General features: G+C 42.4%; 1 protein-coding gene across 1 annotated transcript in view; it reads left to right on the plus strand.

The window, feature by feature from the left end:
• The window catches only part of LOC122816509 (CREB binding protein), a gene marked incomplete in the record, with an annotated part of 4149155 nt that overhangs the window by 1774917 nt on the left and 2358894 nt on the right, over positions 1-15344 (plus strand). The window contains 1 exon segment of the mRNA XM_044089341.1: positions 6655-6779. Within this exon segment, the coding sequence (XP_043945276.1) occupies positions 6655-6779 (125 nt within the window).

Genomic DNA, 15344 nt, shown 5'->3' on the forward strand with positions numbered 1-15344 from the left:
ATAATCTACCCTTATACTCCAGATCCCGAGCAGGTTTTGCCACTGCTGTTTTGCAAGGGATCTTAACTACACCATAATCTTATTATTACCTCCTCCCCCAGTTTGGCTATGGTATTCTACCCATTTGTTAGGACTGCAGATGCATCCGTGAAGGACATAGTACAGTTTTGTACCTACCATAAATGTAGATGTCCGAGAGGTATGCATCTGCAGTCAGGATTACCCTCCCTCCTTCCCCTCTGTGGTACTCCTAGGGTATTTGCCCATCTTCTAGCTAGCTGGGGGAATCTATTATGGTGTATTTGTTTGTATATATGTACATACATGTTTATTTTTATTTGCTGTCTGTTATTTGGAAACTTTTACATTTATCCAAATTTAGCCTTCCTAGAGACCACCTGGCATCTGGGGCAAGAAACACTGAGGAAAATGGCGTCGGCTGATATCTTTATATCCGAAGAACTGCAGCTATGACGTCGGGTGAAGTGCGACATCAGCCGAGGCCAGACCCAGACTTTGGAATCCGGCCGACCGAAGGGCTGCCTGAGGACAGGACAACCCATTTGTTAGGACTGCAGATGCATACCTCTCGGACATCTACATTTATGGTAGGTACAAAACTGTACTTTGGTGATGACCAGGTCCAATATGTTGTTCCCTCTTGTGGGAGTGGTGAACAGTTGTTCCATTGCGTTAGAGTTTATAAATTCAAGGAACCGTTGGGCGAGGGTGTTTGGGCTTGAGTAGTTTTCCCAGTCAATGTTTGGGTAGTTGAAGTCACCCAGTAACATAGTGTTTGGAGAGACCTTCATATTCTCCAGTGTTCTCAGGAATGCCAAGTGGGGTTCCTGTAATAGGGAGGGTGTTCTGTAGCAGGCTACAAACTGAAAGCCAGTTTTGCCCGCTGTTAGTTGCACATGGATGGTTTCCGATGCTTCGTGCAGTGCCACTAACCTGGAGGTGTAGGTATCTTTGATGAATATAGATACTCCTCCTCCTTTTGTGCTTCGGTCCGAGTTTTGGGGCCGAAACGCATGGTATGAGTTATAACCTGGTAGTGCTGGAGTGCTCTCAGGAGCCTTGAACCAGGTTTCTGTTACTGCACAAACATCGATTTTCTCCATACTGAGGAGAGCCTCGAGTGCGTGCATCTTGAGGTTTAGACTTCTGGCATTGAGTAGCATTACCTTTAGTTTTTTTATCCTTGGGTTGTCTATGGTGGTGGGTTTGTCCTTTGAGCCTTGCCTAAAAAAGGCACCATGGGGGAGTCCCACAAGTTCCTTTTTAAAAATCCTATTGCTGATCCAGAGAGTGGCCCAAGGGCATTAAGGCTTCTACTGCTAAAAATCCTACCCCTTCAGATAGAGACTCCAGGGTGCTGTATAGATGGGGTAAGAAGGTTTACACTTCTGCAACCTTGGCCATTAGAGCTTTAAACTGCCAGTTTCATATGTTAAAGTATCAGCAACATGTTATTGGACTGCTTAAACAGAAAATTATGTTGATTCCTGACTGTGTGGAAAATAAAGAATTACAGGATTTAATGCATTCTGCTGAACAAGTTGGAAAACATACTTTGCACTGTGGTTTGGATTCATTAGAAGCCTCTTGCAGGGCTACTGTTACTGGGCCTGTGCTCAGAAGGCATGCTTTGCTTAAGGAGCAATCTATGCCTGATCATGTTAAAGCTAAATTGTTGGATGCTGCTTTAAATCAGGACCGCCTGTTTGGCAACAAGGCTGAGGAAGTTCTTAAAAAGATGGAAGATAAAGCTAAATCTATACAAACTGTTAAAGATTTTTTACAAGTTCAGCCTCGGAGATTTAGTAGACACTGGCCCTCTAAGAATTGGTCCTTTCCAGCCCCTTCCCGGTCTTCTCAAGCCAAACCCAGACACAGCAAAAACCCCAAGTTTCAGTCCCAGGGGACACACAGAACTAAGCAGTGGGGGGCCTCCACTTTCAAATCTGGGACAAATAAGACTCCCCCCTATGGTAAACTGTCTCAATGACTTCCTTTTAAACTTTCCAAGCACTCATCAACTGGCTGCCCCTTTGGGGGGAAAGATTGCTCTTCATGCAAAGAACTGGGAACTCATTACCCAGGACAAATGGGTTTTAAATATAGTGTCCCAGGGATACAGATTTCACTTCCACATGTTGCCAACACCAAGCGGGTGGCTGGACCTACCCCCAAATCAGTGGACAGAGGCCCAAAAACAAGTACTTTCTCTCTTAAGCATGGGGGCTATTCAACTAGTACCAGAAGAGAAAAAGGGACAAGGTTTCTACTCGAGACTTTTCCTGGTACCCAGAAAAGGCAATTCATGGCGTCCTGTCCTGGACCTGTCTACTCTAAACACCTTTTTCTAGATTCCAAAATTCGAGATGCTGACTCTTCACCAATTACTTCCTTTGCTAGGCAAAGATGCCTGGTTGGCAATACTAGATTTAAAAGAAGCATACCTGCACATCATAATCAGGGAATCTTGCAGAAGATACCTACGCTTCAAAGCGGGCTACATGCACTATCAGTTCTCTGCAAAACCCTTTGGCTTATCTACTGTGCCCAGGGTATTCACAAAGTGCTTAGCTCCAGTTATTGCATTTTGCAGGCAAAGAAATATTGAAATATACCCATACATGGACGATTGTCTAATTCAGGCAGAAAGCCAGGACATACTTTTGAATCTTCTGGCCTTTGTACAAAGGGTTCTGACTTGTCTGGGGTTCACCATAAACGAAAAGAAATCGCAACTGGTACCCTGTCAACAAATTATATTCTTAGGAGCAAGCTTGAATGCAACTTCCCAGGAGGCTTGCCTCACACCAGCGAAACAAATTAATTTGTCAACCTACTTCAAACAAGTGGCCGCAAAAAAACTGCTATCTGCAAGATAAATACTGCAAGCCTTGGGGTTCATGGCCTCCTGCATTCTTCTAATTCCATATATAAGACTGCATATGAGGAAACTACAGTGGTATCTAAAACATCTATGTTGCCAGCATTCTCAATACCTAGAAACAATGATTCCTATCATACCTTACCTATGCCTGGAGTTCTTTTGGTGGGCAGAGGCCTGCCACCAAAACAAGGGACTACCTTTCACACCACCCCCTGCTGCCCAAACCCTAACAACAGACGTATCAGACTATGCATGGGGTGGCTCACCTGGCAGGGAAGTGCATTCAGGGCAAGTGGAACCCAAGTCAAATGCACCTGCATATCAATCAAAAAGAAATGTTAGCGGTACAGAATGCTCTGACAGCCTTCAAGGACCACATTCTTCCAGGGCAACTAATGGTAAAGAAGGGACAACACCACTGTTATGTGGTACATAAACAAGCAGGGTGGTACACATTCTTACCCCCTCTGCAGACTAGCCATGGCATTGTGGAACACAGCCTTGAGCTACCAGGTGCACCTACAGGCTCAATTCCTGCCAGGAAAATTAAATACACTGGCAGACAGACTAAGCAGAAACCTCATGGACCCACACGAGTGGAAACTGGAACCAAGGACTTTCAACATGTTGATAAGCAAATGGGGGAGCCCAGATATAGACCTGTTTGCCTCTCCCCAGATCTACCAATTGGACACATTTTACACAAGGACTCCCCACAATCAAGCCTGGAATGTGGATGCTCTGTCCTTCACCTGGAAAAACCTGTCAGTCTATGCCTCCCCCCTCTGCCTCTGCTCTCCAAAGTACTACTAAAAATCAAATGGTACAAACCAAGGATGATTTTGATTGCTCCAGACTGGCCGCGCCAACACTGGTAACCCTTTCTGCGCAGTGTGTAATGGTTATCTCCATGGCACCTGCCTCAGAATCCTTACCTGCTGTCTCAGCAGGAGATCCAGATTCTGCACCCTCAGCTTCTAACACTGAACTTTGCAGCCTGGCTAATTACTTAATCTCTCCTTTGCCATCCCTCAGCAAACATGTGATGGATATCTTTTTAGAGGCAAGGAGGCCTAGTACTAGAAAATCTTTTGCTGAAAAATGGATTAGATTCTGTGCCTGGAACCAATCTCAAGGGATGGCCACAGCAGCGCCCAGTTTACCTTCGATTTTACAATACTTAACTGAGATGCTTCCCAAGGGCCTATATTTTTCCTCCGCATCAGCCATTTCAGCTCATTATAACACAGAACCTCCCCTCTTCTCTCATCCACTGCTCAAACAGTTACTCAGAGTGGCCAAAAATTTGAGACCACCCAGGAGAGCTCCAACCCCAGCCTGGGACCTTAACTTTGTCTTGGAGAAACTTACTCTACCTCCTTTCAAGCCAGCTGCTACTGCAGACTTAAAATTTCTTTCTTGGAAAACAGCTTTCCTTTTAGCATTCACTTCAGCTAGAAGGGTATCTGAATTACAGGCCCTTATGGCAGTGGAGCCTTTCATCATCTTTCATGCGGACAGGGTGTCCCTCAGAACCAATCCATCCTTCATGCCCAAGGTGGTATCCAGTGTGGCTCTTAATCAGTCCATTCATTTGCCAAACTTCTTTCCCAATCCACAGAATAAAGGGGAACTGATACTGCATTCCTTAGATGTACACAGACCACTTAGATTCTACTTGGACAGGACTACACCTCAAAGGAAATCTGAACAACTGCTGGTGGCATTTGCTGCAGGAGCAGAGGGGAAGGCTATTTCAAAGCAAACCATTTTCTAAATGGATAAGCCATTGCATTAATTTCTGCTATAAGCATCATGGAAAACCTATACCCCAGGGGATCAGACCTCACTCCGCCAGGGCTGCATCTACTTCTACAGCCTTTCTCAGAGGCGTCCCTACCAGGGACACCCTAGAATCTGCTACCTGGAGTTCTGTACATACTTTCACCAAGCATTATCATTTACCAATTTTCACTAAATCCAGAGCTGGCTTTGCCACTGAAGTCTTGCAGGGCCTTACAGCTGTCACTAATGCTATCTAAATTCCTCCTCCCTGCCATAGCTTTGGGAATCTACTCAAATGTAATGACTACAACAGTGAAACATGAAGAACATCGTACATTTGTGTACACTTACCATAAATGTAGATGTTCGAGTGTATTCACTGTTGCAGTCCTGATAACCCTCCCTCCAGCCCCCTAACTTCTTTTGGATATACCTCTACTTTCCTTTGCTATGCTTAAAAGCCTTTTTGGTGTATTTGCTTTTTTGTTGGAGGTATATCTTTGTACTTTTATATTTAATTGCTTCCCATTAGGGGGGACACGTTACATCTGGGGCAAGAAAAACTGATGTAATAGCATCGGCTGCATGTTTTATACCCCTGACGACCTGATGTCATGGAAGAAGGGACAGCAACTGACGCAAGACCCAAGACTTTATTAATCAAGCCGACTGAGGGCAACCTGCAAGCAGATAACCCAAATGTATAGACTGCAACAGTGAATACACTTGAACATCTACATTTATGGTAAGTGTGCACAACTGTACTTTCTCCAAGGCCTTGTTGAACACGGAAACCACTCCTCCTCACATGTTCATACCTTAAGCTCTGGTATTCTCCCTACTGTTATGAATACTGCAACATAAGAATAGAAGGACATAAAATAGTTGTGTAAGAACTTACCATAACCTTAAATGTCCTTCTCTTCCATGTTGCAGCATTCACTCCCACCCACCTACCCCCTGTGCCTTTCCTTGCTACCATGCCATGGCCTACCTGTGGGGGCATAGTCATTCTCTTCCCCAGTCTCCACTCTCAGCACAAACAACCTACTGCCCTGGGCCTGCCCTACATGTAAGTCTAAGGGTCTTCAAGTAGGACCCTCTTTTAACCCACAGGAGCACTACTGTATGCGGCAGTACATTCTGAAGAGGGTACGTGCAGACGTCACTTTTATACCCATCCTTGGTTTATGGCCCTGGTAAGGTACATCACACATACCCTCTTGAAACAAAGACTTTGGTATACTGGCCTGATGGTGGCGCTGCAAGCAGCAACCTACTCAAGCATGTACTGTTAAGTTCTTATAGAATTCTCTGGGTGATTCAAGCTTATTGTGTCCTATGGCATGTATGATGATGCCAGTTGCATTGATGAGGGCTCCTTGCTGCTTTGAGAGTTTCAAAGCACACCTGGCTGCATCTCTTTGATTATCGTAAGGTCATCAAAGCCGATTTTATGGAGTTTGCTTCTGAGAAGGTGCTAAAACTGTACAGTTAGCTCCTGTTTTGGTGAGTAAGATTATTTTTTGTAATTGTTTGAGTCTTGACATAATGAAAAGTAGTATTTTATTACCTATTTTTCAGATTAATGAGGGTGACTGTAATTATAAAAGGTGATAGCATCAGTTAAAAAATAAAATGGAGGCAAATGTGTAGTATCTGGAGCTGCTGAAGACTTGAACAGCTTTCTACATTGACAGAACTTGCTATTTGTAGTGTTTGTAAAATTGATTGCATTGATGCTTTATTTGTCCTGCTCTTATGAAATGCGGAAGCTTTGAATTCATTATGCAGCATCTTAGTTCATTGGCTAGTGCTATACAGTAAATTATTAAGTATTGCATTGGAGTACCATAGCTCATGCTTTTCTTTTGTTGCTATGACCTGTAAATATGACTTTTAGCATGTGAGTTGCTTAGCTGAATTCCTTAGGTTAACAGAATGTCTGTGAATATGTTATACAGGTGTGAATCAGTTTAACTCCATGGCTTTAGGGAATGTTCAGCTGCCAGCACCATCACTGGGACCCCGCACCACTACGTCTGTGAACCACTCTGTGCAGATGAACAGCATGAACTCTGTTCCTGCGGTATGATTCGTTCTTTCTGTTTAATTGCCCATTAAAGGTGCTTAGCATTTGCTGTTTCCGAATTGTAGAAAATTATGTTAAAATGTTGGTACACAGAATTACTTTGACTGGTGTCTGCATGGCCTGCATCTTGCAGGCTGGGTGTAAAATGACTTGCATGTCAACTGTAGTAATGTAATATAGGTTGCTACTTTACATCAGCTTGCATGATGTTCTCTTTATTGGCTGCATATTTATCTTTGGGCATAATTGTGTGGGCTTGCATTTAATCTTTAGAAAGATCTACTTTACGGACACTAGTATACAGTTTAAATTTTGCATCAGAATATGCATTTGTCAAAAGTTTGATTTACAGAGAACTGCCAAGTGATATATGGTCTTCACTGTTGGGTCATCCTATGAAACGGAGAAAAGTTTGTAATATGCACAGTTTTTAATGGGGGAGGAGTAGAATGCAAATTCTAGTTGGGCACACTGTTTCAAATAATAAGTATATACAGACTCACTGATATGCACATGCACACACCACACACACACATGCATATATGTATATATTTATAACTATATATTTACAGATGGATGCAGAATTTTATATACTGTCTGTGTGTGTGTGTGTGTGTGTGTATATATATATATATATATATATATATATATATATATATATTAAATATGTACAGCTAAACAAGTAATAACATCAAAAAGCATAATATAATTCAAGATTGCATAAAAAAAAGATACAAATCAAGCTAAATGAAAAAATATGGGTACTTGCATATTGTCGCAACCAGATTTTTAACCACTCGATAATACGCAAGTAGCAATACCTCTTGACATTTGTGCAGTTTCTAAGACAGTTTGTAGTTCAGTTGGACAAAACACAAAAACATTTCACACTAATTTAAATAGTACATTTGAATTGCCATTATACAGAAACAGCAGCCCAATTTTTCTTATTTCGCTGACAAGTACGATTCCTGGCATGACAACTGAGTGTTTTGTACGCTGTACACAGTTAACGTCAGTTTATGAGTAATGTGTCTTTCAGATGATGGGCACTCAGTGTTTAGGTAGGCAAAGTACCTACACTGCTAACCTACACTCTTCCAAACCTCTATAAAAGAGACGGAAGGTACAGTCCTGCTGCTCGGTTTATTTTTGTCTGTATGTAGTAGCAGCCATAAACGCAAACTCAACTATGGACTGCGCACTCCCATCTGTAAATGACAACACAGCCTCAGGTTGTATAATCCCTTCAACAGTACTCCTACAATAGTAAACTGAACGCAGACACAAACGTAAAAATAATGGCTTGAAAAGTGCTGAGAAGCTACACACAGTAATGACAATAGAAGAACACAGCCTACAGTTGTACTGCGAAGCATTTTGCAGACACAAAGTGGGGAGGTACGCTACTGAAGAAGGGGAATTTTCCTTCTTTTCCTCTTCCTACATCTCATTACCACATTGACAGAATAGCAGTTAAGTCTTCACACACCCCTTTTGACTTAAAGATGAAGTCATTCTGGGATCACAGTATGAATTGCACCACTTTAAAAATCCGGTTGCGATAATATCAATTACCAAAAAATGTTGGTTAAGTAAGTGTAGGAGCTTGCCACAGCAGGAAAAGTAGGGAAATGTTTAGTTGGCTTAGCAAAGAAGTCATTATCTTTCATCAAAATGTGTTTCTTGGGATTGTGCTTATTTGATATTGAGAGGTAATTTGCATCGTTCTTTTAATTTCCAGTTAAATAGTTTTCTTGGCATGCTTTCAACCAAGTCCCAGAAATACCTTCTGACATTTGGCAGAATTCTACTCTTCCAGTTGTTTGGCGATTATGTTTGACCAAGTATTTTATGATGACTGTCATTCAGGCAGTCCTTTTCTTGCTTTTTATATGTACTATCCAAGGACTACCCTGGGGATTTTCCCACCAGGTGGTACCAGTGTCTGCATTCATTATTAGAACCTTACTTTACAGGCCCTGTACAGTGAGAGATGAATGTGATTGCCTTCTTTAAATATCTGTAGCTTACGTGTTCAAGGAGGTGCACGTTATTTACCAGTGTATCATGGCTTTGATGCATATGTTAGATGGTCATGCACAACCTATGCCCGTTAGATGCTCATTGTGGAGGGCACTTTTGCACTGCAATTCTTTGTCCGTGGAAATGAAGCACAGCAAAATATTTGCCTTGCTGTCTGATTTCAAGCTTTCAGACTTTCATGTATGGGGGTAGACTCCTCCCATAACTCAGGATGTCAGATGAAGCTTTATTTTCCAAAGTCCTTGTCATCTCCAGAAAAAAATATCAAGTATATCTGCTGAAGATTAATTCTGCCCAAAGACTATAATTTACGGTGCCTTTTGTGGGGACAGAATTTGGAGAAATTCCTTGAACGGCAGAGTTTAGTGACTTTAGCCTAATGAATAGCCGTCACTTTGGTGGGTGGAAGAGAAGAAAATTGAGAAACTCCCCAAAAGACCAATTGTTAAGTAATCCATTGGTAGTTAGCAAGAATCCTTAAGTCATTGACTCCAATGAAGCTCATGAAGTTTGCCCTGTAACTTCATTTGGGCTGATCCTAAGCCTTTTGACGGAGTCAAGTTATATCCTCACATTTCAAACAAATGTTCATATCTCTGGACCCATAGCGGTTATGAAAAAAGTGTAAATGCCAAACTCTTCAGTACAGACTGTTTTTAAAGCAGTAATATTCTGCAGGTTCTAGGTCATAAACAGAATTTTATAAATCACAGTAAACATAACAGTTACATTTATAATATTTTGTAAACAACTTTACAATATCTCAGCAACCACTCAAGTTACACACATACTGTTGGCAGCATTGTATTCATCTAGCTGATTGCTTACCTATGAGACTAAGGAGTTCTGTCTGTGTTACTTGGTTGTTGAGATATTTAAAAAATGTTAACATTTTATCTATATAAATGAGTATCATAAACAAAACAGTTAATATCTCTTTACCTGCACTAGACAGAGGTCAAACATGAATGAAGCTTTAAGATGACATATTTTAAAACATTGTACATAGCATGGTTTTTGAATTATTGAAGCAAATATCAACAAGCAATATTTGACGTCTAGAGGTGTCAGTAGGAGTTAACTGCAGATGCATCTGGAAGTGGCACTCGGATGTAATGTGTTAATACCCACATCAGTCCCACCAGTGTCTAATGGCACCAGATTTGGAACAGTGGTGGCTTGTCTGTCCAAGCCTAATGGACTTGTATGTCTGTCCTGATATGTCTGGACTCCTTTGGAGGTAGACATTGAGAGTTGAACTTCTATAGCCAACCATGCCTTAAGAGAAGCAAATGAAACCTTGAAGGCTGCATTGTGGTTTTCAGCTGTCTAAAATTGAGATCGGTCAGTTGTTGATACATGCTGTGTCTTCATATGTGTTCTCCCCTATGGTCTCTCTACAATTTTTGCATTGACAGCTTTTGAAAGTTGTATTTACTATTAGGTTTTCCAGCCTGTCTCATCACTGATAGGATAATTCACAGAGCACCAATGCCCATGAAACAGATGCTTCATGTACTGGCGTCAGGCTTTGCCTCTTGCTTTGTTAGTATGGGCTTGCCAAGCCATTTGTGGCTGCCTTGCATAGGTTACCTCCTCAGGCTTCTCAGCTTTGATGTTGAGTATGGGTCCTCCACAGAAGCAAAAGAAAATATCCTCCTTTTCTTTCTTTTCTCAGGCTCACAAGTTGTATGAAAAATGTCTGTCCTGCACTGTGCAGATCTCTTTTTCGTTATTTTGACCCTGAAGATGAGGATACAAGTCTTGATGAGCTTCCCTTCTGAAGATGACTTCTTTGAAGATGCTCCGAGTCTCCTGAGGGAACATTTTAAGTGGGGTAGCAAAGAGTTGTCCAGGTGTTTCAAAATATATTTTGACCCCTTGGGATTGTAGAACTGAAGCCCACACAAGGTACCTTTGTATTTTTTTTCAGGCTTTTGAAGACATGTCTCTGTTGAGGCTAACTTCCAGGCTCCTACTTCTAGAAATGTAACAGATTTTACATGGTCTAGGAATCATGTGAATCATCATTAAACCTGTTTTCCAGTTTTCCATTTAGTCATGGTGTTGCATGCATTGTTTTCGCCTCTCTCCATTCAGAGACACACCACTGTCTTCTTCAGCATTCACGACCCCCTGTCCTATGTTCTTTTACACAGTCTCCATCTGTTGGGTGTGTGTCCTCATCTTCTCTTGTCTTCTTCATATCTCTCCAACATCTTCTGTACCAAATTGTCTTCTGCTTGCCTGCACATGACTGATGTACTGTAATCTATTTTGCTTGATGATCTCTGTAATTGGGTTACTTCTCTTGCTTCTGCTTTGATGTCTTCTTTTCTCTGTCTGTTGCATGGTGTGCTTCCTGCTGTCTCACTCAGACACTTAAATGCCATCTTTTCAAGCACCCTTAACTTCACTGCTCATATTTCTGTGCCATACAGAAATACTGGTCCCACCACTGTTTTGTATGTCTTACTTTCCGTATTCTTTGTTATTCATTTGTCATATATTGCTACTAACTCTTTGTGCCAGTTGGCTTCAGCACTTTTGATTCTAGCTTTGACCGCATCATAAGTAGTTCCCTTCTGCTCAACCAAGCCTCCCTGATAATTGAAAATGTTAACCTTTTCCATTGTTTTCCCTTCTCACTTTAAACTTCTACTGATTTCCCCCATTTGCTGCCATGGTCACTGTCTTGTCTGTTCAGGTTCATCACAGTCCTGTAATTACTTTTACAGAAACTATGTATCACATCTTGCACTGGTCTCCATGGATGAAACCATGATTCCGTGTAGGTCTGAGACTCTATTCTCTTCCTTAATTATAAGGTGAGCTAAGTGTTATATAAATATAGCAAAAATGCGCAGACTTCTGCAACCTTGGTTTTTAGAGCTTTATATCTCCTGACCAATGTTATGAAATCAAGGGAACCATACTCAAGCAAATGAAGGTTATGGCTCCATAAATACAGACTGATGCCATTAGTGATAAGAGTACTAGGCTTACCAAAACAACTTTAGAAATTGGGAAGCACATTGTATGACACTGTTGATGTTTGAAGTTATAGCGCAGCGTATGGTGGTGTAGTAAGAAGACGTGTCTGAGAATACAGGCAGTTTTCATCATTAGATCACTGTTTCGGCAGCCTAAGCTGTATGGGATATGTCCTGCCAAGGATTGGACATCCAGCCAGCATTCAAAGCTTTAGAGTGCCTTCCTCTCACCCTTGTATCTGAGTAGACAGGCGTACTTGCTGCCATAAAAGTGATATGAGAGTTAAATTTCAGAATTTTCTTGCTGTTGATGCTACCAGTAAGTCTTGCTCTTCACCATATCTTCTGTGGTTTGGCAATTAGCTAGTTTCTAGAAACTGCGCAGATAAGTATCCCTATAGGGACTTTCTTTTTGATGTTCATCATGTTACACTGCTTCAGTCATCACACTTGGGTTATCCTGCCGTCAGGTGGTCCCGCAGTCGGCCAGAGTTCCAAAGTCTTGGTCCGGCGTCAGTTGCTGACGCTTCTTCCCTGATGTCAGTGCGCCAGGGGTATATAGGTTCATAGGTAGGTACTAGGCTATTGGCCCTAGGGCCTATATAAGCCTAGCCAAAGGTACCCTGGCTTTCGCCACCCAAGAAAATTATTTTCCTGCGCCACTGTCGAGCAGAGCCATAGAAGTGATCCCCGGGGTGAATTTCCTATCTCCCATCCAATCATCAAGATTTTTCTTGAACAGTGCTAATGAGGAGCTTTGTTTGATATAGATAGGTAGTTTGTTCCAGAGTATGGGAAGTCTCTGGGACAGGAATCTATCCCTCCAGCATGTTCTGTTTATTGTGGTGACGAGGTTTAGGTCCCTAGAGCGTGTAGCTCGTAGGGATTGAGATTTCTTTAAGTGGAGCATGTCTAAAAGCTCTGGGTTTGACATAGCTTTGTGTGTTAGGCAGAGATCGCCTCTGAGTAGGCGATATGCAATGGAGTAAAGCTGCAGTTTTTTGAGACGGTCTGCATAGGGCATCTCTTTGAGGCTGGTAATCCTCTTTGTGAGGTGTTTCTGTGGCCTTTCCAGTTGTTGTAGATGTCTTGTGAGGTACATACCAAAAGGGGCATTGTACTCTATAATGGGTCTAATGAGTGACGAGTAGAGGGGAACAATGACCTCTTTTTTCCTGGATGAGAAACCTTTTGTGATGAGGTGTGCCACATAGAAGGATTTCCTGACTACTGTGGTGATGTGATTTTCAAAGGAGAGACTACTGTCCACCTGTGTCCCAAGGTCTCTTATCACACTTTCAGTGTTAAGTAGACTACCACCTATGTGGTAGTTCATGGGTACTGAGTTTTTACCAAAAGGAATGACAGTGCACTTTTTGGCATTGAGCTTGAGGCCATGGCTTTGACACCAGGCATCTGTCTCTGCAAGGCCCTTTTGTAGGATGTCCACATCTTTTGGAGTTTTGATTATGGCTCCTAGTTTGCAGTAATCTGCAAACTTCGTTAGCCAAAGACCTTCTGTGTTGGCCTGTACTTCAGAGAAGCAGATACCAAACAGGAGAGGACCCAGGACTGAACCCTGTTGTACTCCACTTGTCACTGGTCTGAAGCTGGATTTTGGAGTCTGCTACTTTCACAGTGTGGGTTCTGTCAGTGAACAAGTTGGCAACCCATCTTGTGACATAGGGATTTATACCTAGTTTAGTGAGTTTATCTATAATTTCAGAGTGGGGGATGGTGTCAAAAGCCTTGGCAAGATCTAGATAGGCTGTGTGAACCAACTTACCCTCATCTATGTCTTTGATGACTGCTTCAAAGAAGTCTATCAGGTGTAGGAGACATGATCTGCCTTTTACAAACCCGAACTGGGTGGGGTCCTGAGTTTGGAGATTACCAATGTCATTGTTTATAAGTTCCATGATGATACGTGCCATAGCCTTGCAGACCAGGCTCGTTAGCCTAATGGGGCGGTAGTTTCCGGGGTCTGTGGTGGCTCCCCCTTTGTGGAGTGGGATAACTGTCACTGTGAGCCATTCAGTGGGCACATAGCCTGAGGTGAGGCTATGATTGAACATGGTACTTAGATGGGGTGCCAGTTCGTTCTGTAGTTCATGTAGAACACAGCCTGGGATGTCATCAGGTCCCATGGATGCTGTGTTCTTGGCTTTGGATAGTGTGTTTTTTTACCTGTGCAGCCGTGATTACAGGAACTTTGCATTCTTCTGGTATAAAGATGGGCCCTTTAGGAGATGACAAAGGGGTAAAGTTAGCACTGAACCTATCTGCCAGGATGTTGGCAATATCCGTTGGTTCTGTATATTTAGTGCCATTGTGCTGTAACTCAGAGCAGATCTGAGTGTTGCCATTGAGATTCTTGACATAGCTGTAGAATGCTTTGTGGTTGTCTTTAGAGTCAGTGGCAATTTTGTTTTCATAACTAGCTTTGGAGGATTTTATGAGGGATCTCAGCTTCTTACTGAAGCTGACCAGGGAGTTTCTCCAATCATGGGATTTTACTCTTTTTTTGCTACAGTTTCTTTCTTCTGTTGTAGAGTTTGTTTATGGCAGGGGACCACCAGATTGGCTTCCTTTTTTGGGAGGATAGCATCTTGGTTCTGTTAGGAATTGCACGATCCATGCACTCATGTAAGTACTTATAAAGTGCATTTGTGTAGGATTCAGCAGTCATACCTCTATTGTCCGTCAGCATGGGTGTCGTGAAGTTTGCCACTTCTGTCTTAAGAAGCGTGAAGTTGGCTTTGGAGAAATTTTTTACTGTGGTTTCCCTAATGGGGGGTGGGGGGAGGGATGTGAATGTCTAGGGTGATTAGCTTATGGTTGGATCTGACCAACGAGGAATTGACCTCTGGTGTGGAGCACCGGTTGCCCATGTTGGTAATAACCAGGTCTAGGATATTGCTGCCCCTGGTGGGGGTGTGGATAAGTTAATCCATGGCATTGGAATTTATGAATTCCAGAAATTTGAGCACAAGAGTTGGTACATGAGTAGTTTCCCAGTTAATGGTAGGGTAGTTGAAATCGCCCATTATTAGGGTGTTAGGTTGTACCCTAATATTTTCCAGTGTAGTAAGAAATGAGGAGTGGGATTCCTGGGGCATGGTGGGGGATCTGTAGCAAGCTACAATTTGGATTGCGGTCTTGCCCAGAGTTAGTTGCGCTTGGATAAGCTCAGATTCATTATGCTGAGCAACTAGCCTGGAGGTGTGGATATCCTTAATGAATATTGACACGCCTCCGCCTTTAGTGTTTCGGTCCAGGTTAGGTGGCCGAAAGGTGTGGTATGAATTATAACCTGGTAATGCAGGGGTACTCTCTGTAGCCTTGAACCAATTCTCTGTCACTGCACAGATGTTGATGTTCCCCATTTTAAGGAGTGCCTCGAGAGAGTGCATTTTGAGGTTTAGACTTCTAGCATTGAGTAGCAATACCCTCAGATTCTTCTTGCCTGTACCTGTTAGGGTGGTGAATTTGTCATTTGAACCTTGCCTAAAAAAGGCACTAT

Source organism: Protopterus annectens, chromosome 12.part0 (assembly GCF_019279795.1).
Source record: "Protopterus annectens isolate FY-2018-M chromosome 12.part0, PAN1.0, whole genome shotgun sequence".
NCBI lineage: Eukaryota > Metazoa > Chordata > Ceratodontiformes > Protopteridae > Protopterus > Protopterus annectens.